At 44.7% G+C, this 26,250-nt stretch overlaps 1 protein-coding gene across 1 annotated transcript in view; it reads right to left on the minus strand.

Annotated features, from left to right (window-relative positions):
• Positions 1-26,250, minus strand: part of CNIH3 (cornichon family AMPA receptor auxiliary protein 3) — a 122,672-nt gene that overhangs the window by 57,111 nt on the left and 39,311 nt on the right. The window contains exons 2-3 of the mRNA XM_007454475.1: positions 14,706-14,774; positions 9,391-9,438 (exon numbers count right to left, since the gene is read on the minus strand). Of these exons, the coding sequence (XP_007454537.1) occupies positions 9,391-9,438; positions 14,706-14,774 (117 nt within the window). The remainder of the gene's footprint in view (positions 1-9,390; positions 9,439-14,705; positions 14,775-26,250) is intronic.

Consider the following 26,250-nt stretch of genomic DNA (forward strand, 5'->3'; position numbering starts at 1 on the left):
AGTAGTTGTGGCACATGGGCTTAGTTGCCTTCCTGGTCCGGGAAGATGTGGGATCTTCTCGGACCAGGGATTGAACCTGTGTCCCCTGCATTGGCAGGTGGATTCTTAATCACTGTGCCACCAGGGAAGTCCTGGTTAACTATTTTAAATATAGCAGTGTGTACATATCAATTCCAAACTCCCAATCTGTTCCCCTCTTCCCCCCGGTAACCATAAGTTCACTCTGTATGTCTGTGAGTCTGTTTCTGTTTTATAAATAAGTTCATTTGTATCATTTCTTAAAGATTCTCTATGAAAGGGATGTCATACGATGCTTGGTCTTTCTCTGTCGATCTTTTTCACAATTTTTGCCTGGAACTCCACAATATAAAGATGTGCAGCCTTATTCCCAGGCCTATCGGATGCCAACTTGGCGTGGGGTTGTACTGAGGTAGGAGATAGATGGACCCCTGGGCTGGACTGCTGGTGTTTGTTAAGCGGGGTAAAATTGAAGCTTTGTTTTCTCCAGACACTCCAAAGACAAAGCTGGTGGCAGAAGCTGAGCTCTGCTGGAGTAAAGAGGTAAGATGACCACTCCTGAGGTCAAGGAAAACTTCCCTGTCTGCACATGCGCAGGAAGGCTCCTTGGGGAAGAGAAAAAGGGAAGAGGCACCACCCCATAATAAGTGTGGACATATCCCTACAGGCCTCTGCGGTGGAATCCACCTTAGCAAAAAGTTGCGCACCCATGTTGGGGAGGGTCTTAGGACAGGTCAGATGTGGGAAAAGAAATGAGATAATTGGCCAAAGGTAAACAAAGACCCAGAAGGACTGTCCTACATAAGTGATTTAAATCACCTCTCATTAGAGAGGGCGCCCAAAGTCCTCCTCTCCAGGTGTGTATTTCTGCCTTGCTCCTGTATTAAATAAACAAACCTTCTCTGTGCGCTCTCCCACTTACTGTGCTGTGTCTCTAATAATAAATTTTGTACCTGTTTTTGCAGTTTTTGCCTCCTTGAAACATTTCTGCTTTCAAACGGGGCAAGAGCCAGGGAACTTTGCTTCTAGCCTCTAGCCCCTGGTTGACTAGCAGCTAGGATTCCTGGTTTTCACCCAGGCTACCCAGGTTCAATTCCTGGGCAGGAAACTAAGATGTCTCTTCAAGACCGCTTACTGCTGTCCCTCTGAGATCAGTACCCAGGGAGGAAAGACAGAATTCATGCATAGTAAATGCTACTCACTGTGAAATGGCCACTGATAGGGGGTAGGGATGGGGGAAATGTTACTCATTGAAAGACACCGCGCTTGGTCCTATAGACACACTAGTGAAAAAGGAAGGGATGGTCCCTGTCTCCAGAGAGCTTGCTGTTGAGTCGAGCTCTGTTCACTCTGTTCAGCTTCAGTGACCCCAGTCTCTGAGAAGGACACTGTGGCCGAGCTGCACAAGCAGCCCAGGACACACTGGTTCTGGCATCACCTCACCATTAGCACCCTGGTGTCAATTTCCCCTCTGAAAAGGAGGGATCTGGCTAGATGACCTCCAAGGTCTGTTCCAGTTCTAGCATTTCATCTCCTAATCATATAGTGAACATCAACCTTATGTCCCACTATGTGCTGGGACTTCAAAGATGAATAAGACATTGGGTTCCTCCTTCGTGGAACTCACAAACTAATGGGAGAGGCAGGCTTCCAAAGAGACAATGATGCAGTGTTGCAAGTACCACCAAAGAGGTGTAGACCCACACATCTAAGAGTCTATGTTACCATCCTAGAGAAAATCTGCAGAATTTCCAACCTCTGAGCCTTTTTCCCCCAGTTTCATTGATATATAATTGACATACAGCACTGTGTAAGTTTAAGGCATATAGCATAATGATTTGACTTACATAAACTGTGAAATGATTACCACAATAAGTTTAGTTAACATCCATCATTTCATAAAGATACAAAAGAAGAAGAAAAATGTTTTCTTCCTTGTGATGAGAACTCTTAGGATTTACTTTCCTAACTTTCAAATATAGCATATACCAGTGAACTGCAGTCATCATGCTGTATATTACAGCCCTAGTGCTTAATCATCTTATAAACTGGAAGTTTGTACCTTCTGATCACCTTCTTCAAATTCCCTGTCCCCCTCTGATAACCAAAAATCTGATCTCTTTTTTATGAGTTTGTTTTGTTATTCTTATTATTTTATTTTTAGATTCCACACATAAGTGAGATCATACAGCATTTTGTTTTTTGTCTGACTCATTTCACTTAGCACAATGCCATGTTGTCACAAATGGCAGGATTTCCTTCCTTTTTATGTCTGAAATATATATATATCACAAGTGCTTTAGCCATTCATCTGTCAGTGGACACTTAGGTTGTTTCCGTGTCTTTGCTATTGTAAAAAAAAAAACAAACTGCTATGAATATGGGGGTGCAGGTCATCACTTCAACATAGTGTTTTTATTTCCTTTGGATATATACCCAGAAGTGGAATTTCTGAATCACATGGAAGTTCTATATTTAACTTTTTGAAGAACCTCCATACTGTTTTTCACAGTGGGCTGTACCAATTTACAATCCCACCAACAGTTCACAAGGAATCCCTTTTCTTCACATCCTCACTAGCATCTGCTATCTCATCCCCATTGTAACAGGAGTAAGGTGAAAACTCATCCCTTTCCTACAAATATATGGTAGATTGATGGCATTCATGGTACCAATTAATGGGCCTCCCTGTATCCACACTCTTTGCCCTGTAACTCTGTAGTCCCTCCCACTGTGACCCTGGGCTTGGCCATGTGACTCACTTCGGCCAATAATAGGACACTAATAGATCTGATGCAAACCAAAGCTTGAAAAAGTGCTTGTATATTTCCACTTCTTCTCTTGCTTCTCTATGACACCATGAGAACAAGTCTAGATTAGTCTTTGGAGAATGAAATGGCCCATCCCAGCTGAGGCCATCCTAGATTAGCTTACAGTCTGCTGCCTGCCAGATATATGAATGAGCCCCAGCCAAGACCAGAAGAACACCGCCTGCTCCCTATAAGCCCAGCCAAGATCAGTGGAACCACCAGATGACCCATGGACTCATGAGAAATATAAATCGTAGTTGTCCTGAGTTGCTAATATCATGGCAATGGAGAACTAATAAGGATAGGGCCAACCAGCTCCCCAGATTCGAGTGAGAAGCCAGAGCCCATACGTAAGGCAGCTGTTGTGAAGTCCTCGGCTTCTCCTGCTGCAGCCTTGGGAGTGGAGGGAAGCGAGGACAGGGCTCCTCCTCTGGCTTCTGGTTCAGCAACCCCGTGACAGCAACACTATTTACACAGCGAGTAAAATGTCCCATCTTTCCCTCTGACTAACAAGGAGTTTGCCACAGAAAGCATCTGTAAATAAATTATACGTGAGACATGGTTTCTGAACTATGCAAGTTTTATTCCAGGATATTTTTACTTTTCTTCAAACATTCCCTCTAGGGGTGACCGATCCCACCAAGAAATTAAATAGAATTAGAAAAGAGCCTTAAAGGAATCCACTTGGCCCCATGACGGTGAGCCAAGCATATTATACGGTCCCGGAAGCCCTCTGTAGCTTTGGTATTTGTATCTTCCCTCTAAAAAGCTGAGCAATATTGCTGTAGTAGTGGTCCTTAAGGAGCATGTTTCAAAGCGAACCAACAATTTCCCCTTTCATGTGGTGATTGAAAATGTGGACTCTGTTCAAACAGACTTGCCTTCAAATCCCAGCTCTACCAGCTTATGAAATATGACACTCCGGGATATATACTTAACCTCTCTACACCTTGATTTCCTCATCTTTTAAGTGGGGCTATTAATCATGACTACATCATAGAAATGTTGTGAGGATTAAAAGAGTTAATCCTTTCAAAGGCATACAGTAGTCACTCAGGAAAAGTAAGCAGCCTTAGACATTCCCCAAGCCACAGAGAATTCTGATCTGGAAAACTTCTGAGTCAAGGATGGCCTCTCAAAGGCATTCCACACAACTGCCTCTGAGTTTCTGTGTCCCTTTTCCCTGTATTATGTCTCTCCATGAAAACAGACCATTCCCTCCAGAGCCCTGCAGGAAGAACTGTGTTAACGGCTAAAAAGACCAGAAATCAAGCCAATCCCTTGTGGCAGGGGGTGCCAGTAATTAGAGAAAAGGCACTGTTGTCAGCATTCGCCCAAGCAGTTAATGCATGACAAATTGTGTGCTCCAAAGTGACATGAGTCTTTCTCTAGGTTCTGGTACATAAATGTATTTAGTAGCTTCCTCCTAGGTCAAAGAAATTGGAACAGACTTTGAAACTGTCTATTTTATAAATTTGTAGAGTCAGCAAATGGCTGATCTCTGGCACAGAATAAAATCTCTTTACAAAAAAAAAAGATTTTCCCCCTTATAAAAGTGGCAGATGCTTATAGTATCAGTTAGCTATTGCCATAATAATGCTGCATAACAAATCACTCCAAAATTCGGTGCCCTAAAACAATAATCATTTATACTTGCTCATGCATCTAGAGGTTGACTGGGGGTCACCTGATCTAGTGCGCTTGGCTCTGAGCTATAGGTGGGCTCAGGTCTGTATCCCCTGCCTCTCATGCTCCTTGCACCAGAGGGCTGGCCTTGATGATGTCAGAAGTGCAAGAAAAGGAGCAGAAACACCCAGTAACTCTTAAGGCCTTAGTACACACAAGCCCAGCCACATTCCAGTGGACACATCCTGTCACATGGCAGAGCCCTCCATCAGCAGGGAGGGGAAATATACTCTGCTTCTCTCAGGAGGAACTGCAAAATCATATGCAAAGGTCATGAGTACAGGCAGGGCCGGCTTCAGGGACATGTCACCCGTGCAGATGCACCTGGGTCCCACGCTCAGAAGGGTCCCACCTTTGGCTGAATCCTCTGCTGTCAGCTTCGTAAGATTCCTAATAACTTTTCATCACGGAGCCCCACATTTTCACTTTTTACTGGGCCCTGCAAATTACATAGCCAGTCCTGGATACGGGGGAGGGTGAAGAATTGGGAACAATAATGCAATCTTCCTACTTAACAAACTGACTTTACACTACAGAAGTGTCATATCCATTCCCCAGCTCCCCCAGCCCCTGCTTTCAGAAGCACATCGTGGAATTTCTGCAGTGGAACCAGGTTCACGCCATTCAGCTTCACTTCACACCGTGATGCCTCCCCTAAGATAGACGTGTGGTTCTGATAAGCATGAAACGGGGAGGGGCATTGGTGGCCATCAGTGATTACACTCATGGCCTTACCACTGCCTTGTTCTCTCCAGAATTAAACTTGGAGTACCTGCCCCCCCCCCCACCGCCAAACTGGTTATACCTCCCCAAGGGACTCAACACCGTCACCCTCACCCTCACCCCCAACCCACTCATCGTCCTCTTTCTTGTCCCACTGCAACTGGTCAATGAAGAGAGAGAAAATTATCCACACACTAGACCTTTTTACATCCACCACTGTCAGAAAACCTGCAGTGAGACTGGACACACTCTCGGGGAAATCAGGGGGTGAAATGGAGAATCATAGATTTGTCAAACCAAAGGGACATCCCAAACTATGCAACTAAGTCGCCCCTCTCAGGAGGGCTCTGTCTAACTCAAAACCATGGTAGACGTCAGGCTGTCTAACTCTGCCTAAGGGAGGTGAACATTTCTTAGCCCCCAGGACGACCAAACTCAAGGTTAGAGGACAGCTGCTTATGAAGAAAGTTTCTCTTTATTCTCATGCCAATCTGCGGCTCTCACTTAAGTTCACTTCCTCTAACCATTGCCTGAACTTGGAGACGCAACAGAAGGCCCCTAGACAGTGTCCTCCGGACAAGGACCTTTCGCGTGCCCGAGGGCAGCCATCTAACCAACGTCTGCTCTCCACGCTCTCCACGCTCCCAAACCCGCACTTGACAGTGACCCTCAGAGTGACAGCATGCCCAGTGGGGAGCACAGCGCAAGAGGCAAGTGGCTCTCGCCATGAAAAAATGAATCATAAGCACAAATCGACACAAGAATCCTGCAGTTCAGACAATCACCCAAAGAACACATTTTCTGATAATTATAGAGCTAAAAATGGATCCACTTTGAAAATCCCTTCCTTTCTCCCGAGAAAGCTGAGGAGGTGGTTTAACAACAATCAGCTGCTGAGATGCATCACATTCTGGGGTGTTTAGGAGATGAGCTCCAAGAAATTTCTTGGAAGGTACAGTTCCCAGAAGGTGGTGATGCTAACGAAGTCCATCAACCCTCTCCACCGCCCCCAGCACGTGCTCACAGCTTGGGAATCTGAACTCAGAAGCCCATTCAAAATGAGCCAGGAGAGAGGAGGCCCAGGCCTTCCTGCCCTGTGACTCTGCTCAAACGTCAAATGACAGTTACCCAAGAAAATGGGAGGAGGTGCTAAGGGGGCTGCCGCCAGCCGAGGATTACCTCAGCTTCCTTCAGCACCACGGGTGTGCTTGGGTATGTTACAGGAAGTTTTAGGTATCAGCTAAGTGTCATATAATAATAACAATAACGTTTAGTACGTGCCGAGCATTGATGAGCTAGATGCACATGTATTATCTCATTTAATTCTCACAACTCCACGAGGAGGGTGCTGTACTTATCACCCCCACTTCAGAGTCACACTGAGGGTTACACAGATAATCGGGGCACAGGCAGGAAGCAGCAGAAGCCTGTATACGTCACCACCACCCTGCAGCACTTTTCCAGTGCAAGGAACCAGAACTGGCTTGAGAACTTATTTGTAAGGTTAAAATACAGACTACAAAGAGGGTAGAGGGCATAAAGACAGAGGAAAGGAATGGGATGGAAACTGTAGGCTACAGACCTTCTGTGCCGTAATGAATACAATAAAGAGTTAAATTTGATTTTAAAATACAAATATGATGTAAGGAGTACACGTGGTAAAATATAAGTTTTTGTGCTATGTCATGGACACTGCTGAAATGAAGAAATGAAAAGACTATTATGGGACCTAATCAAACTTAAAAGCTTTTGCACAGCAAAGGAAACCATCAACAAAACAAAAAGACAACCTATGGAATGCGAGGAAATATGTGCAAACGATGCAACTAACAGGGAGTTAATCTCCAAAATATACAAACAGCTCATACAACTCAATATCAAAAAAAAAAAAAAAAAAAAAACCCAACCAAAAAATGGGCAGAAGACCTAAACAGACATTTCTCCAAAGAGAAGACATAAAAGGCCAATAGGCACATGACAGTATGCTCAGCGTCACTGGAGAAATGCAAATCAAAACTACAATGAGGTATTACCTCACACCTGTCAGAATGGCCATCATCAGAAAGTCTACAAACAGTAAATGTTGGAGAGGGTGTGGAGAAAAGGGAACCCTCTTGCACTGTTGGTGGGAATGTAAATTGGTGCAGCCACTATGGAGAACGGTGTGGAGGTTCCTTAAAACACTAAAAATAGAGCTACCATATGATCCAGCAATCCCAGTCCTGGGCATATACCCGGACAAAACTATAATTCCACAAGACACATGCACCCCAATGTTAGTTGGAGCACTATTTACAGTAGCCAAGACACGAAAGCAACCTAATTGTCCATCAACAGATGAATGGACAAAGAAGATGTGGTATGTATATATACAATGGAATATGACTCAGCCATAAAAGAGGAATGAAATATTGCCATTTGCAGCAACATGGATGGACCTGGAGAATATTATGCTTAGTTGAGTAAGTCAGACAAAGAAATACTAAATGAAATCACTTCTATGTGGAGTCTAAAAAATAAGACAAATGAATCTATATACAAAACAGAAGAAACAGACTCACAGACATAGAAAATAGACATATGGTTTCCAAAGGGGAGAGGGGGGAGGGGAAGGACAAATGAGGACCATGGGATTAGCAGATACAAACTCCCCTACACAAAATAGGTTAAGTAACAGGATTTACCGTGTAGCACAGGACTGTAAAGTAGGACCTCGGCAGAGGCAGCCACAGGCCATTGCCTGCTGTCTGGCTAGAGTCAGGTGTCAAGCAACACAGAAAAATGAGCAAAGCTCAATGTGATGGATGCAGGTTATTGCTCTGCCAGAGCTTTCAGGATGGTACATTCAAGATGGGGAAAAAAGGGCAATTTGCAGTGTGAAAGACACTTGGGTGTCAGTCTTAAAGAACAAACTAGAGTCTAGGGAAGTGACAGCTGGAAGGTTATTGGTGTCCGAGACATTATCTGGAAAAATAATTTACAAATTCATGAAGTACCCTTAATACCAAATGTCATACGCTATTTTCTTAATCACTTTTTATTCCTCAGATCACTAGTACTTTCATTATCTGAGCTTACTTCCCCACTGTGACACAGATGTGGAACTATGACATACTGAGTCTCTTGGAAAACATTAAAGGACAAGTAATTAGCTAGAAAAATAATTGACTTCTTGATTAAGCTCTCTCTCCCAAGGAAAGGTACCATTAATTGAAATATAGAGAAGATTTCAAAAGCTTGCAAAATTGTTTCCCTTCCATCAATTTTTGGCATGGCATTTGGTTTCTCTCCTATTCACATAAGGCTCAAAAACTTCTTTTGGTTGACAGGTGGCTTTCCTATGGCCTGTAGCGCATCTGCTCTGAACAGAGATCGGGGATGTCCTTTGGCTCCAGGCAATGGATACTGTTAGTTTTACATGCAAGTTGCTGTTCTCCACACTTTGCTGCAAAAAAGTACTCGCTTTCCTTACCGGAGCATGGCAGACTGGTCTCTCTGCCACAGGGGTACCCCAGCTACGTCACAGAGTCCTGCTAAATACTAAACTTGAGCTGCACATGCACACGTGAATATGCGTGCACACGTGTGCTTCCTGAATGCATTGAGGGCAGCTGTGACCTACTGCCCATCCATTCAGAGCAACTCTCTAAATGCTTGGCTCCCGCTTTAATAACATCTCCCTTCCCACCCCTCCGACACTCCTGATGATGCTGTCAATCAAACTGCAAAGCTGAGTGGCAGGTTGAAACCTCAAAGGAAACCCAACAATCAGTTAAAAACTTGGCTGAGCCAAGGTGGGAGCGTTTCTGAGCCCCGCATCAGACAGGAACAAAGGCTGTGAGGCAACATCAGCTGTAAATGCCATCCATCATCATGCAAAGATAAAGAACCTCTAAATCCAACCAGAGGGCACTTGCGAATATCCAGTGCTGTCCTGACACTGATTGATGGCCATCCCTTTTAATTAGCTCCTCCTGTCTCTGGAGGTTTCCAAAGAAGTGATCACGTGCTCCCACCTCCTCCCCCCACCCACCATTTGCCTCTGTGGGGAGACAGGACCGCAGCAGGCACTGAGCCTCACCAGCCCCTCTCACTGTGTGACCACTGTGACCATGTGACCATCCAAATTCCATTACCGGGTGCTTGCACTGACCTTTCGTAGAAGGAAGCAGATGCGCTCGATGTTCCTCAGCCGTTCCCTCTATCAGGATGCATGAGAAAGAAAAGAGAGGGGAGGTTAGATTTTCTGCTGAAAGAACATGAGAAGCCCCACATTCAGCCCCTAGTAGAGGAGGCAGAACCCACCACAGATCCCTCCCAGTCATGACCTCCATGCTCCCACTAAAGTGGCTTTCCCTAACAAGAGTTTCTGCTCATACAACTCAACAGCAAAAAACCAAATGATCCAATTAAAAATGGGCAGAGGAAAATAGGCATTCTTCCAAAGAAGACATACAGATGGCCCCCAGGTACATGAAAAGGTGCTCAATATCACTAATCACCAGGGAAATGCAAATTAAAACCACAATGAGATATCACCTCACACCTGTTAAAATGACTAGCCTCAAAAAGAAAAGAGGTAACAAGTGCTGATGAGGCTGTGGGAAAAAAGGGAACCCTGGTGCACTGTTGGTGGGGATGTGAACTGATACAGCCACTGTGGAAAACAGTATGGAGGTTCCTCAAAAAGTTAAAAATAGAAGTACCACACGATCCATCATTCCACTTCCGGATATATTCAAAGGAAACAAAATCACTCTGTTGAAGAGATATCTACACCCCCATGTTCATAACAGCAGTTTTTACAATAGCCAAGGCATGGAAAAACCTAGGTGTCCATTGACAAATGAATGGATAAAGCAGTTGTGGTATACACATATATAATGGAATATTATTCAGCCATAAGAAAGAAGTAAATCTTGCCTTTTGCAACAACATGGATGGACCTCAAGGGCACTGTGTTAAGTGAAATAAGTCAGAGAAAGACAAATACTGTATGATCTCACTTACCTGTGGAATCTCAAAACAAAATAAAACAAGAACAACAAAACCAACTCATATTTGTGGTAATCAGAGCTGGAGAGGGAATTGGATAAAGGTGATCAAAAGGTACAATCTTCCAGTCATAAGATGTAATTCCTGGGGATGTAATGTACAACGTGATGACTATAGCTAACACTGCTGTGTGGCATATTTGAAAGCTGCTAAGTGAATAAATCCCTAAATTTGCATCACTTTTTTTCTTTTTTCTTTTGTATCTGTGTGAAATGATGGATGTTAACCAATTAAGCAATTAAGCAATATATGTAAGTCAAGTCATTATGCTATACAGCTTAAACTAAATACACTGCTATATGTCAGTTATATTTCAATAAAATTGAAAGAAAAAAAGAGCTTTGAGCTTTTCTCCATCTACCTTGTCATAGTTATTTGCTCTTAACTGAACTTTCCCAGCAAACAGCATGGGCTCAGCTTCCCTCTCAGCCCAGCACAGGTTTCTGTACTTTTTCCTGCAGCCTCTGTGTCCCTATAAGACAGTCAAACTGCAGAACGGGCACCACATGCTCATGAATCCAAAGCCTGCGGTCGGGTTCCCGGGAGGGCTTCCCATTCAAGCCACGAAGAGCATGTGTGCCTGATTAGTGTGTGAGGTGGGGAAGTTCTCTGCCCATTGGTTTTATTTTTCTAAAGTGGCTGTATTTAGAGAAGCAATCTTCCCACTCAATTAGACACCAGCAGTGTCCCCGGGCTAAGACTTTTCAAGATGCCCAAGTCTATCTCCAGAGTCTGGCTTGCTGCCAAAGGAAGATGCTCCGGGGCTGCACAGGTGCTGATGCTCGCCTAACACACTAAGTGCCGCCTCCCCTTTCCCGCAGTGACTTCTGTGATTTCTGAAGCCACTCTGAACACAGCTGTGGCATCTCCCAGTGCTTCATTACTGAGGCAATTTGGTTGCGGTCGATGTGATCATAATGAGATTCCTCGTGGATCAGGAGAAGACAGGTGGCTGGGATACTGCAATTTCCCTAATTAAATCATAAATATAGTGATTCCTGTGCACCCTTTAAGCCCAGAGGAAAGAGCCCACATCAGGACAAATTAGCATCCACATGGCTAGGAAGACAGACCACATCCTCCTCAACACACGTGTGTGTGCATGCGTGCACACACAAGTACAAACACAGCTGGGCACTGAGGCTGCCCAAATGGAGAACAGTGGGAAAAGATGTGAGATAACAGGCATGTAAGAGGGAGGTTCAGGACACACGCTAGCTCCTTCCCCAGCAAGTCAGATCTTCTAAAGGGCATTTCTCATTACAGTGATATTAAATGCCCAGCTGGCAAAAGGAAGGGGAAAGGGTTAACATGAGAAACTAGGAGTAAAAACAAACATTCCTCCCCTTCCTAACACACGGAAGAGGGGTCCACCCAGAGGGTCCGACAATATTTGGAGCTTAAATCCAAAGAGCCAGTGGGCCTCATGCACATTCATTTAGAAATGCACCACACCAACCAGCAATTGTTTGTGACACAAGTCCATCCAGGGCTGGAGTTACCGAGCAGTGAAGCAGCTTTGTCAAGCCCCCTGAGCCTGAGATCTACAGCTTCAGAGGATCTACAGGGGCCCAAAGAGCTTAAAGACGAGTTAAATGAGGCTTCCAAAGCGTTTAAGTTCCCGCCAGGGAGTAACATCATAAAAACTGGGGGAAATGTGTCTAACACACTTCCATTTAGGGTTTTTATGGATCTAAACAAAAATCTCAGACAAGAGTCCTTTACTTAAGGGCTTGAGTCAATCCATGAGATGTCTGGCCTTTGGGGCCCAGACTCCTTAATTAATTCATTAACTAATTAAAAGTGTGGCTTTATTTTTTTTTAATTTTTATTGGAGTATAGTTGATTTACAAAGTTGTGTTAGTTTCCGGTGTACAGTAAAGTGAATCAGTTATACATATACAGATATCCACTCTTTGTAAGATTCTTTTCCCATATAGGTCATTACAGAGTACAGAGTAGAGTTCCCTATACTATACAGTGGGTCCTTATTAGTTATCTATTTTATATATAGTGGTGTGTATATGTCAATCCCAATCTCCCAATTCATCCCGCACTTCCCCTGATAACCATAAGTTTGTTTCCTACATCTGTGAAGAACTGTGGCTTTAATAATAGGAATAAAGAGTTGAGATCCAGCTTCTCTGCTATGCAACCTCACCCTTCAGTCATTCATTCTTTCATCAACAAATAGTTATTTGAGCACCTACTGTGTGCAGTTTCTCTCCTTGCACTGACCTTGCACAGAAGCTCCCAGTGGGACATACACGGGTCCTAATTTTCTTTGTTCTGCCTGAACTAAGGAAGCTGCCAAGGTGAGATGGAAACGGGCTCCACAAACCTGTCTCATGGTTTTGCCAACCTCCTGCACCCCAGTGTTGAATTCGCACGACGGAATTGAGGGGCAGGGCACTATTTCTTCACTAGTATTTACCCTGAGATCACACAAGAAACTCTGGGTGTTCTAAGTGAGCCGCTTTCTAACTTGAGCCCAAGCCACCAGAAGGAAGGAAAGCGGGCTCTTGACTCCCTGGCATTCCAAACAGAAGCACCCTCTTGGACTAGGGCAGCTCTGTGCACCTGGTTGATGTTGACGAGCCAAGTGTGTGATGCTGGGGCCAAACCCAAAAGCATCCAGAGAGAAAGGAGACCCAAGGTGCAACGCTTTCAGGCCTGCAGGAGCCAAGTTATCACTGGGGTGGTGAGGCTGGCAGTTGGAAACAAAATGGATTTTAATGATGACAAGTTTCATAAGATATAGTAAGTTTTCAGGTGGATCTTAGGGATTCTTCCAACTTGTCACAAAATTCCACTTCACACAGTTGACTTGGACAGGGTTAGGCTCTCTTTCACAGAATCAAAGAATTTGATGCCAAAGGGATTATAAAATCAGGCTCATAAAGGCACACTGTAGAGTAGGTGGTAAGAACACAGGCAGACTTGGGTTCCAATCCTGACTTCACTGCTCATGAGCTTTGAGTCCTCGGATAAGAGTCTATAAACTGGGTAAATAATGCCTGTCTAGCAGAGCTGTGAGGATTATAGGTTACATATATATAGGTCCTAGCATGTAGTAAAAACTCAAAAAAACAACTCCAATAATAACCCTGTACTTTACAGAGGGTGACACCAAAGCCTGCTCCCCTGGTCTTTTGGTACCTCCCTAAGAGCACAGCCCTCTTCAGGGGGCCTGCAGTTAAGGAGAACAGACCTCTTGTCCCTGTCACTAAAGAATGATGTCATAAGCCTTCCAGGTTAATATTCATACTAATATATATTTTTCATATATATATATATATATATATATATATATATATATATATATACACACTAGAAAAATTGGCCACTAACCATGGGACATTTTTGTTTTTCTCTTCACCGATATGCCGTGGTATTGATCCTTAAGAAAAAGCACCACAAGTGGCAGTGGGGGAAGAGCTCTGGGATCAGTTCTGACTGAAACTATCAAACTATCAACAGAATTATTCAAACAAAGCGTGCCTTAGCGCTGGAAACCAGGGCCTGGAAGGAAGTTCAACTCAATGCAGGCCCAGCGAGCTTAGACTGAGAGACGGACTCGCATGAACCGTGAGCTCCATCCTTTGGGCCCAGTGGTCCTGGTCTGGAAAGTGTCTGGAAAAGGCTCTGTCCACAGGCGGGCTGGTGCCTGGCTCTGGGATGTGGGCTGCACTGAGTAGAGGGGCGGACAGCCAACACCCACCCCCACTCAACAGACATGAGGTCCCCCTCCTCTCCCCACGTCGAGGCCTCTTTCTGCATCCATTCCAGGGCACGTGGGAGGGCAGCAGGCACGGCCTGACAAGCCAGATGGCACAGCAGAACTCTGGGAAGAGCAGGTGCCGGGGCAGGAGGTCTCTCACATGCTGAATCCGGACCGGACAACCAGACAGCATCAGGTTCCCCAGGGGGAGGCAAGCTGACCTCAGGCCTGCAGAGCCTCCCGAGATGAATGTTTCCCGGGTGACGGATATGGGGTGAGTAGCTGCATACATCAAGCCCCCTGCAAGCCTCCCTCGGAGAAACCTGGCCAAGTGCAGAGCGGGGACAACCATGGTGATGCTCCTACACCTGCGAACATGGTGGCCAGCCTGAGCCTCTCTCCTTGTTCAAGGGGGCATAGCCAAAACCCACTAACATGGGGCCTTGAGGACTCCGCAGCCACAGCACACAGACCTCTCCCACCCGGGTGGTGGGACTGCTATACTTAACTTTGCATGATAAATGGAGACCTCAGCCGCCTCAGGAAGGACCACCCCGAGCCAGGCATGGAGGTGCAGCCCGGGCCGAGCCTGCGCTTCACTCATCCTACTCATGGAGACCTCGCCCTGCTACACAGGCCCTGGGTGGCCTGGGCTGACACCACCCTTCCGGCCACCAGCACCCACCACTTACCGCATGAACAGGGTTGCACTGGTCGATGGGGTTCTTAAAATCCGTCCTTAACTCATCAAAGGCAATTATCTGAAACAGAAAACACAGACTCAAGATGTTAGTGTCAATGCACCACATCAAAAGCTTCCTCTGATTTGGTCCAAAATAACTCAGGAGGCGGGCAAAGCGTATCAATGACACAAGACTGGCCAGGAGTCAATCACTGTCAAAGCTGGTAATGGGCACCTGGGGTTGATTGTACTCTCCTGTCTATGTCTGTGTATGCTTAAAAATCCCCAAAAGAGGGCTTCCCTGGTGGCGCAATGGTTGAGAGTCCGCCTGCTGATGCAGGGGACACAGGTTCGTGCCCTGGTCCGGGAAGATCCCACATGCCGCGGAGCGGCTGGGCCCGTGAGCCATGGCCGCTGAGCCTGCGCGTCCGGAGCCTGTGCTCCGCAACAGGAGAGGCCACAACAGTGAGAGGCCCGTGTACCCTCCAAAAAACCAAAAAAATCCCCAAAAGAGGAAACAGGAGGGATGTTGTTTAAGGGTAGATACTTAAAACTAGCAGATAAATAAGTCCTGGAGACCTAACACAGTATAGTGATTATAGACAACAAAATCGTATTATAAACATTAAACTTGCTAAGAGACTAGATCTTAATTGTTCCCAGTACTTGAAGAAATGATAACTATGTGATGGGATAGAGGTGTTAGCTAACGCTACAGTGGCAACCATATTGCAACATAAATGTAGCAAATCTCTATGCTGTACACCTTAACTGTACTCAATGCTGTATGTCAAATATATCTCAATTTTTTAAATCCCCAAAATAAAGTTTTTTAAGTTTCCTGTGCTTCACAAAAATGCAGAGAAAACTCTGTTTCGATGAGAATAGTTTGGGGTTTGGATAAAGGCATACAAAAATTTAAAACTTCAAACCAGCACTTTCCATTTTCTCCTTCAGGAAAAAGCTGTTTACTTTTTATTTTTGTTTATTCTGGCAGAGATGCTGATTAGAAGTTAAATGGATAGAAGTCAGGCAAACGGGAGAAGAGAAAAATCAAGAAAGCAGAGCTGACAGGAATAGAAACAACCCAATCTCTAGCCATCCACAGCCTGGACGATCAGCTCCTGGACAGTCAAGGCGTCACACCTTGGTCCATTGGACTTGGGATCTCAAGGTCATTCTGGACAGAGACTCAGAGGTCCCCAGAAAGCAACGGTTTCCCCCTTTGTCTGGAGGGGAAAATGTTGGAAGTGACCTTCTCTGGTCACAGAACGGGGCATGACCCAGGCACAGAAAGAACTAACTAGAGGTGAAGCTTCCTAACCCTGGCCATCTTGTCCCCCAGGTGTCCCCAGGGAGACTCAGGGACAGAGCAAGGTGGTATTCAGACAGGAGAGTGTCCTCTCTTAGGGTGTGGACGTCTTAGGTCCTCTCCCGGGCTGCACACAAATGGACAAACCGGGCTTCCCTGGTGGCGCAGTGCTTGAGAGTCCGCCTGCCGATGCAGGAGACGCGGGTTCGTGCCCCGTTTCGGGAGGATCCCACATGCCGCGGAGCGGCTGGGCCCGTGAGCCATGGCCGCTGGGCCTGCGCGTCCGGAGCCTGTGCTCCGCAAATGGGAGAGGCCACGACAGTGAGAGGCCCGCATAACGCAAGAAAAAAAAAAAAAAAAAGAAAGAAAGAAAATGGACAAACCAACTCCCCCAGGAAGGCACATCCCAGGGGTCCCTGAACACTTGGCAGAATTGCTGAAGCAATGAAGCTGCCACCCCACCCTCAACAGTCCCTGTTCCTGCAGCATGGAGGTGAAAGTAAGTACCAAGTGAGGGAAAACAACACGCTTCCCTCGAAAAAGCAAGTATGCTTTTAGAGCAATCACATGTCATTCTGATTTCAATACTCCTGCAGAATTAGGGGGAAATTTTAGTACAAGTTGTATTAAATAGACATATTTCTATATCATCCCTTGCCAGATAGTTCATTATCCAGCCTATACCTGAATGCTGTAGTAACAAGAAACTCACCACCTACTGAAGATGCTCCTTCCGTCCCTGGCTACCTCTAATTAATCATCATCTTCCTTTACTGAACTTACATATAACTCCCTAAGGTTTCCACCCACACCCTAAGCCAGGGTCAGCAAACTACAGCCTGCAGGCCAAATCTAGCCTGCCACCCATTTCTGTACAACCTGTGAGCTAACAATGGTTTTTCCACCTTTAAAATAGTAGAAAAAAATCAAAAGAAGAATACTATTTTGTGGCATGTAAAAACTATATCATATTCAAATTTCAGTTTCCATCAATAAAGTTTCATTAGAACATAGACACAATGATTCTTTTATACATGGTCTATATTCTTACACTATGATGGCAGAGCTGAGTAGCTGCACAGACACCATATGGCCAGCAAAGCCCAAAATAGTTAGTATCTCACCCTTTACAAAAAAAAAATTTGCCAACCCCTATTCTCTTCTTTTATTTCTCCTCTAGAGTGTGAGGAGTGGCAGTGTCCAATATGGTAGCCACATTTGGCTATTTTAATTTTAATTAGTTAAAATTAAATGTAAAATTCAGTTACTACACTTTAATTGCCCCAAATCACAGCTGTCTAGTAGCTATTAAACAGCACAGATGTAAAACATTCCCATCATCACAGAAAGTTCTCTTGTACAACACTGCTTTAGAGGCACAGAGAATCGTTGAATCACTCTTCCACAAGAAACCCCTTTAAGTATTGCCAGCTATGGTGATGCAGCCAATCTTTCTTCTTCAGGCAAAATCTCTCCAACCTTTACTTAGATTAACTGGCACTAAGTTACCTCATCATTCTGATTGCCCTTCACTGACATTACAGGTTGTAAATGTCTTTACTAAAACATGACTGTCAGAACTGAACACCATACTCAAGGTGAGGTCAGCTGGCTCAGAGAGTAAAAGTCTCACTCCCCTCCTCTGTTCTGTAAACTATGCCTCTGTTAATGTAACCTGATAGCATTAGCCTACTGGTAGCCACATCACGCTCCTGGTTTCATACCGAGCTTGCACTGCCTAAAAGCCCAGGTCGTTTTCATGGGCTTCAGTTTAACTAAGCCCACCGCATTCCAACATGTCCATTATTGGATTTGGGCACCTAAGAGAAGAAACTGACATTTATCCCTTTTAATTCCTCCCTATGGGTCTAATCTGTTGAGATATGATCTATCTCCCAACTACAAATCCTATGAACATAATGTGTTCAATATCCACATTCACCGTGATCTAAATCAAATAGAGCAGGACTAAGGGTAGAACCCAAAGCTTGCCACTCCTAGCTCCCAGGAGGCTGACACAAGCAATCTTTCGGCTCATTATTTACCTAATTATAAAGACAATTCATCATATTTTGATCCAGTCAACTGAAAGTAAATCTCTGGATAGCATTAGAACCCCATAACTGTTGGTGCAGCATATATGAGCTCCCCAAAGAGGCCGGGAGCTCATGGACGGAAGGAGTCAAGCCCTACATCGTGGCCATGACTAAAGACACACTTGTGTAATCCCCGCCTCCAGCCCTGACCTGGGCCCATGTCCCTGTCTAAGTGCCGGGACGTGGGTCTGGGCTGAAGGGAGCAAAGGCTGCCGGTGCTTAAAGCAGCGGGAGAGGAGCCATGGAGATTCCGAGTTCCTAAGTGCATCTGAGAGCGGGCAAGCACTGCCCAACTCAGGGCCCGACTTGGAGGAGGGTGTGAAGAGAGGAAGGCCAGAGTGCAGCTTACACCTTTGAGCTCCATGAGATAACGGGTACTTTGTGGCTGTTTTCTGATGATGGTGATGGCGATGTGCACCGTGAGGATAAAGGCTTTCAGCATCCTTACCCCCGGTAACTACTCACTAAATGATCCTTCCATTCACTTGACAAACATTCAGTGAGCATCTTTTACACACAGGCACTGACGGGGCTAGCCCCTCCAGGTACAAAAATCAACAAGATACAGCTCCTGTCCTCACCAAGTTCCTGGACTAGAAAGGAAGACAAGCATGTAAACAAATTATTCTGCTACAATGTGATAAGTGCTATATAAACCAGACGACCATAATGATATCTAACATTTAGTGCATGCTCACTATGTCCAGCACCTCCACAGTCAAAACACAGAACGGTTCTCTCACCCCCCAAAATTCTCTCCTGTTGCTCCTTTGGAGCCAACCCTTCCCCCATCCCTAACCCTAACCTCACCCCCACCCGCTACCCTGACCCGGCAACCATGAACCTATTCTCCATCCCTATAGTTTTGTCTTTTCCAGAAAGTCACTTAAGTGCCATCACGCAGTATCTTGGCTTTTGAGTCTGGTTTCGTTCACTTAAGGTAATGCATTTAAGATTCAGCCACGTTGTTGCCTGTATCATCAGTCTGTTCCTTTTTGTTGCTGAGTAGTATTCCATTACAGAGATGAACCACAGTTTATTCATTCACCTGTTAAAGAACATGTGGGCTGTTTCCAGTTTTTTACAGTTATGAATAAAGCTGCTAGAAACATCTGCATAACAGTTTTCATCTAAATGTAAGTTTTCAATTTTCTGGGGCAAAAAGGAAATGGATCGCTGGTTCATGTGCTAAGTGTATGTTTATAAAAGAAATGGAGAAACTCTTCCAAAGTGGCTGTACCATTCTGTATGCCCACCAGCAACACATGAGAGTTCCAGTCACTCCACTTCCTCACCAAAACTTAGTATTGTCAGTTTGGGTTTCTTTCATTTTAGCCATTTCAATGGGTGTGTAGAGGTATCTCATTATAATTTTAATTTGCATTTCTCCAATGACTAATTACGTTGAGCATCTTTTCATGGGCTTAATGGCCATCTGTGTGTCTTCTTTGGTGAAGTGTGTGTTTAAATCATTTGCCTATTTTATTTTTTTTAATTTAGCTGTTTTCTTATTGATGATTTTTGAGAATTCTTTATACATTCTGGATACAAGTCCTTTGTCAGTTACGCAAATTGCAAATTTTTTAAATTGAAGAATAGTTGATTTATAATATTGTGTTAGTTTCTGGCGTATAGCAAAGTGATTCAGCTGTATGTATACAGATATATTATTTTTCATATTCTTCTCCATTATGGTTTGTTACAAGATATTGAGTATAGTACAAGATATTGTGCTATACAGTGGGACCTTGTTGTTTATCTATTTGATATATAGTAGTATGTATCTGCTAATCCCAAACTCCTAATTTATCCCCCCCACCCCACTTTCCCCTTTGGTAACCACAAGTTTGTTTTCTATGTCTGTGAGTCTATTTCTGTTTTGTAAATAAGTTCATTTGTATCGTATGCAAATATTTTCTTCTATTCTGTATCTTGTTTTTTCATTCTTAACAGGATGTTTCTCAGAGCAAAAGTTTTCCATTTTAACATTTATCAGTTTATCCAATTTATCAGTTTTTCTTATATTGATCATACTTTTGGTGTTGAATCTAAGAACTCTTTTGGATCTAAGAACTCGTAAGGCCACAGAGATTTTCTCCTAGGTTTTTCTTCTAAAACCTAGGGTTTTCTTTATGGTTTAAACTAAAAATTCAATTTCTCTAATAGATTTAGGACTATCCGTTTATTTATTTCTTATTACATGAGCTTGGAGCATTTGTGACCTTAAGGAACTGGCTGATTTCACCAAAGTTGTCAAATTTATAGGTCGAATTTATATTCCGAGCCACCCTCACTGCTTGTTTCATTTTCCCTCATAGGGTATCTCCCCTTTTGGTTTTCTTGCTAAACTTTTGAGATGGAGGCTTGAGTGAGCACAGAAAAGGCTAGAAAAGGCAGCAGCCGAACAGTGGAAAAAAAGCAAGAGAAACAGTTCTTCCACAAGCTGCATGACAGAGGTTCTAGCTAATCAGACTGTCTATGACCTTGCCTGGGGCTGGTCTGTGCAGGAGATGCTGCTCAAGAGGGAGAGAAGGTCAGATGCCAGGACCTAGTTGTGTACAGAGCTGGAGGCTCCAAGAGAGGCAGAGCCAGGGGCCGGGGAGTCCACAGAGAAGTCCAGGAAGGAAGGGAGCTCCAAGCAGAGAAACACACTCGATGAGAAGCTGTTTCTGTGAATCTTGAGCCCTGACCCTGCCACCACTAGTCTTGGGCTAACTCATCCCCCAAAAGTCCTGACCCAAACCCTCCAGCTGCTCTCCAGCACCCCTGGCCCCAGGATCATGAATCAACAATTCACTGGCCTTTGGAAGAATTAATATTGTTAAAATGGCCTTACTACCCAAAGCAATCTACAGATTTTATGTGATCCCTATCAAAGTACCCATGACATTTTTCACAGAACTAGAACAAATAATCCTAAAATTTATATGGAAGCACAAAAGACCCAGAATTTCCAAAGCAATCCCAAGGAAAAAGAACGAAGCAGGAGGCATAACCCTCCCAACTTCAGACAATACTACAAAGCTACAGTCATCAAAACAGCATGGTATTGGCACAAAAACAGACATATGTATCAATGGAACAGAATAGAGAGCCCAGAAATAAATCCTCACACCTACAGTCAATCTTTGACAAAGGAAGCAAGGATATACAATGGAGAAAAGACAGTCTCTTCAGCAAGTGGTGTTGGGGAAGCTGGACAGCTGCATGTAAATCAGTGAAGTTAGAACACTGTCTCACACCACACACACAAAAATAAACTCAAAATGGCTTAAAGACTTAAAATATAAGACATGACACCATAAAATTCCTAGAAGAGAACACAGGCAAAACATTCTCTGATGTAAACCATAGCAATGTTTTCTTAGGTCAGTCTCCTAAGGCAAAAGAAATAAAAGCAAAAAAAAAAAAAAAAAAAAAAAAAAAAAAAAAAAAAAAAAAGAGAGAGAGAGAGACCTAATCCAATCAAACTTATAAGCTTTTGCACAGCAAAGGAAACCATAAACCAAACGAAAAGACAACCTACAGAATGGGAGAAAATATCTCCATGTGATACGACTGACAAGGGATTAATTTCCAAATTATACAAAGAGCTGAAATAGCTCAATATCAAAAAACAAAAATCAAAAACTGGACAGAAGACCTAAATAGACATTCCTCCAAAGAAGACATACAGATGGCAAATAGGCACATGAAAAGATGCTCAACATCACTAATACTAGAGAAATGCAAATCAAAACTACAATGAGGTATTACCTCACGCCAGTCAGAACGGCCATCATTAGAAAGTCTACGAATAATAAATGCCGGAGAGGGTGTGGAGAAAAGATGACCCTCCTACACTGCTGGTGGGAATGTAAACTGGTGCAGCCACTATGGAAAACAGTATGGAGTTTCCTTAAAAAAATAAAAATAGAGCTACCATACAATCCAGCAATCCCACTCATATGCATCTATCTGGAAAAGATGAAAACTCAAATTTGAAAAGATGCATGGGCCCCAATGTTCATGGCACCACTATTTACAGTAGCCAAGACATGGAAGCAACCTAAATGTCCATTGACAGATGAACAGATAAAGAAGATGTGGTATATATATATACCATGGAATATTACTCAGCCATAAAAAAGAATGAAATAATGTCATTTGCAGCAACATAGATGGAACTAGAGATTATCATACTAAGTGAAGTAAGTCAGACAGAGAAAGACAAATATCATATGACATCACTTATATGTGGAATCTAAAAGAATGATACAAATGGGCTTTTTTACAAAACTGAAATAGACTCACAGACATAGAAACAAATTTATGGTTACTAAAGGGGAAAGGGGGGAGGGATAAATTAGGAGCTTGGGATTAACAGATACGCACTACTATATATAAAATAGATAAACAACAAGGTCCTACTGTTTAGCACAGGGAACTATATTCAATATCTTGTAATAATCTATAATGGAAGAGAATCTAAAAAAGTATATATATAAAACTGAATCACCTTGCTGTATACCAGAAACTAACACAACATTGTAAACCAAATATACTTCAACAAAAATTCACTGGTTAAATGAAGGCCCTGTGAGGGGCCTCACCAGGGATTAGAGCCCCTCCTGTGCAATGTCAGCCGGGTGTGGGTAAGCCCTAACTCTAGACGGCCTCCATCCCATCGGGCCTCATCCCGAGGTGGGGAGCAGCCTGGACCCACTTCAAGAGGCAGGGAATTACAGAAATCCTGTACAAAGCATCTCAAGAAGGTTTCTTTCTTTAGGCCCACAGCGTTTATAATTAGGAGATCAAAAGTCACCTTGGTTGTCTGAAAGAGTTATTCTGCTAAAAATAACTATGCTCTACTATGAAAAAACCTTCCTGGAAGAGTAAGAATGAGAGAAAATTCAACCTCCATGAGCTAATAATTCCCCAGGGCTGCCCCATCACAGAGTTTAGCATTCGGAGAAGCTTCTTTTGTCTGGAACACTCTCTCCCCTGTGTTCGTTCCACAGTGTCCTCTGGTTTCTGAAAGATCTACGCTGGTTGAAGCCTCGCAATCTTGGATTTGTATCACATTATCTCACTGAAACATTCCATCTGCACAAGGACTCCATGCACTGGATGTCCCCCTAGTGTACAGTTCGGGAAACCAAGCCCCAGGCAGAGCGTTTGAATAAAGTACTGGCCATGGCACAGTGGGCGAGTAACAGCCCACACCAGGAACCGGGTTTCTGAATCCTGATCAGCTGATGCTCCATGTAGCACAGTGCATTGTCTCTCTGTGACTTGAGATCATTAAAAGAAAGTGTTGAGTTATTAAAGATGCCCAAAAGACTCTTTCCTAGGCACCCACCATGTCCCTGGCACTGCTCTTGGCTCTGGAATACAGCGGTGAGCCAGAAGATAAGGTCCCTGTGCTCACAGACAGGGGCAGGGGACAGAATCAATAAATAAACAAGAAAAATATCTTAAAATGATAGGCTGCCTGAAGAAAGTATAATACAACAGGGTGATACGAAGACCTAAAATTGGAAGGTGGTCAAGGAAGGCCTCTTGGAGGAGGTGCCGTTTCAGGTGAGAGGCTGAATGACCAGGAGCCAGACATGGAAATTTCCAGAAGGAAGTTACTAGGGCCTGCAGAGGCCCTAGTGGGAAACAAGGTCGGCAGGGATGAGGTGCCAAAATGCCGCGGCAGCTGAAGCCCAGTGACAGAAAGAGACACTGGGAGGGGATGAGGCCAAGAGCGGGACTGGCCAAGTATCCCACCTGGTGTGGGACTCATCTAACCGGCTCCGCTAAGCAGACCTGTGAGCTGAGACCCTGCTCAGCCCAACTGCTCCGTTGGTGATACGGCCTCTACGTTACTCACAGAACTGAGTGCGTTTGCTGCTTGTGGTCTCACAATCCAACAAAGGGGTGTGACCGAGGGGGATGTTGATGAGACAGGTTAGTGTGTATGAAAGCAGTGTCAGGTATGCACACTGAGGAGTAGGTGGTGGGATGACGATCTTTGGGTCCTTTCGGCAAGGCCGCTAATTCACCCAAAAGAAAAGTCAGTGGTCAGAGGCAGTATGAGAAAACACCAGGAATCCTGGCTAGTCAGACCCAGGAAGCCAGAGAATGATTTGGGGCTAACCCACCCCAGAGAGCAATCGGACACTGGGAAAAGCTGTCCAAAGTCTTCTAACGAGAGGACACGTGGGGCCCGAGCCCCCCAGAATTTCCGCCTACCGATCCATCTATCAACAGGGACAGCTCTGTCACCCAGGTGTGCATTCAGACTCCTATCTACAGTAGGGCCCCCTGGGCAGAACTTCTTGATTTCTCCATGTTATAAGTTGAATAGTGTCCCCCCCAAAGTCACCTAAAACCTCAGAATGTGGCCTTATTTGGAAATAGGGTCTCTACAGATATAATCAGTTAAAATGAGATCATACTAGACTAGAGGCCCAAAACCCAGCGTCCTTATAAGACACAGAAAAGGACACACAGAAATGGGGAGTGATGCAGCTACAAACCAAGGAGCACCGAGGGTTATCATGGGCCACCAGAAGCCGGAAGACACAGGGAAGGATCTTCCCTAGAGCCGTCAGAGGGAGTAGGGCCCTGCCCTGACTTCACACTTCCAGCTTCCAGAACTATGAGAGAATAAATTCCAATTAAGTCACCTAGTTTGTGGTAATTAGTTAAGGCAACCCTGGGAAACATATAGAGTCCACTTGCAAAATAGCTGAAACCGTTGCTGCTGTGACCTAAGATGTTATCAGGAAAAAATGGCTTTTGGTGCCACCCGTGAATGTGAGTTAGTGAAAGAAACAGACAGGAGCATTTCCAACCCAAAATAAATACCTCCCCGGGGAAGCAGGCTTTTATACTCACTACAAGCCTTCCTGTAAGTTCCCTAAAGCCACACTAAGAATATACTTCTAATTTAGAAAGAAGTCAGTTTTTCACTTCCTCTCCTTGTCTTGTCCCAACGAGAGCAATTCCTTCAAACCACTGCCCAAGCCTTGGGGCCGTTTTTGAGAGTCAGGAGCTCCACCGGATGGGAGAGAGACGGGGCACGGGAACAGCTTTATTGGCTGTACCACATGGGGCTTAGGTTTAGTGTCGCTTTTATGTCTGACGCTGGAGCAGCTGAAGAGTCCTAAAGGTTCTGTTCACTGATTCTAAACTGCTACAGGCAACTGTTTGCTAGGCCACACCTGAACCCCCAAGAAGATGGACTCCACACTCATGGGTACCACGCATGTAGGCCCCATGTCCCCTTCCCTCAGCATCACAGATTGAGCCACCATTGGCTCCATGCCTACCTGTGTCACGACAGGTGCTGCCTCTTTAGAGGGAAGAGCCCTGCGCCCGGAGGAGGGCTCGGTGGGGTCTTTACGCTGCAGGGACTAGCTGTGTAACCTTGGGCTTGTCTTGTCACTTTTCCAGGCTGTGGTTTCCTTATCCACAAAATGGGAATAATAACTCTCCCTACGTCAACTGGTTGCCACGTGAAATGAGGTGCCAGAGACCACAGTGTCAGAGCAGGAGAAATAAAGATGGTGTTGGATGAAGAATGAACTGCCATTATATAAAAGGCTCCACACGGCAGAATGGTTAGCATGTGCCTGTGAGTCAGAAACCCTGAGTTCAAATCCAAACTCCACCTCATCTATCTGAGTGACTGCAGGCAAAGTGTTTAACCTCTCCAACCTCAGTGTCCTCAAAGAGAAAGAGGAGACAGTAAGGGTTCCTACCTCCTACTGTGGCTGTGAGGATCAAATGAAATAATGTCCATAAAGCACTGGGCGCAATGCCTAGTGCACAGCAACGATAAATATTAATTACTACTTTTATCGCTGTAGTTATTACCACCATAGAGATGTTTGGGCCCCACCTCCCTGATTTTGAACACAGTCATTAGCATCACACAGTCTGGATCCAGGAGAACCCAGGCACTTTAGGGAAGGAGGATGTAGGCAGGAGCGAAGGGCAGAGCTGCTCTGACGACACGCGTGGGTGAGAAAGCGCTAGGGCCCATCCTGTCACGGGTGGGAGACTGAACACTGGCATGCTGGGAAGGAGGCTGGGATCCGCAGGTGAGCTGGGAAAGGAGGCATCAGCTGCCCCCAGACCAGCCCCTAGACCTGAATGATGAGTACAAATAGGGG

The sequence above is a fragment of the Lipotes vexillifer genome, unplaced genomic scaffold (assembly GCF_000442215.2).
Source record: "Lipotes vexillifer unplaced genomic scaffold, Lipotes_vexillifer_v1.1 scaffold634, whole genome shotgun sequence".
NCBI lineage: Eukaryota > Metazoa > Chordata > Mammalia > Artiodactyla > Lipotidae > Lipotes > Lipotes vexillifer.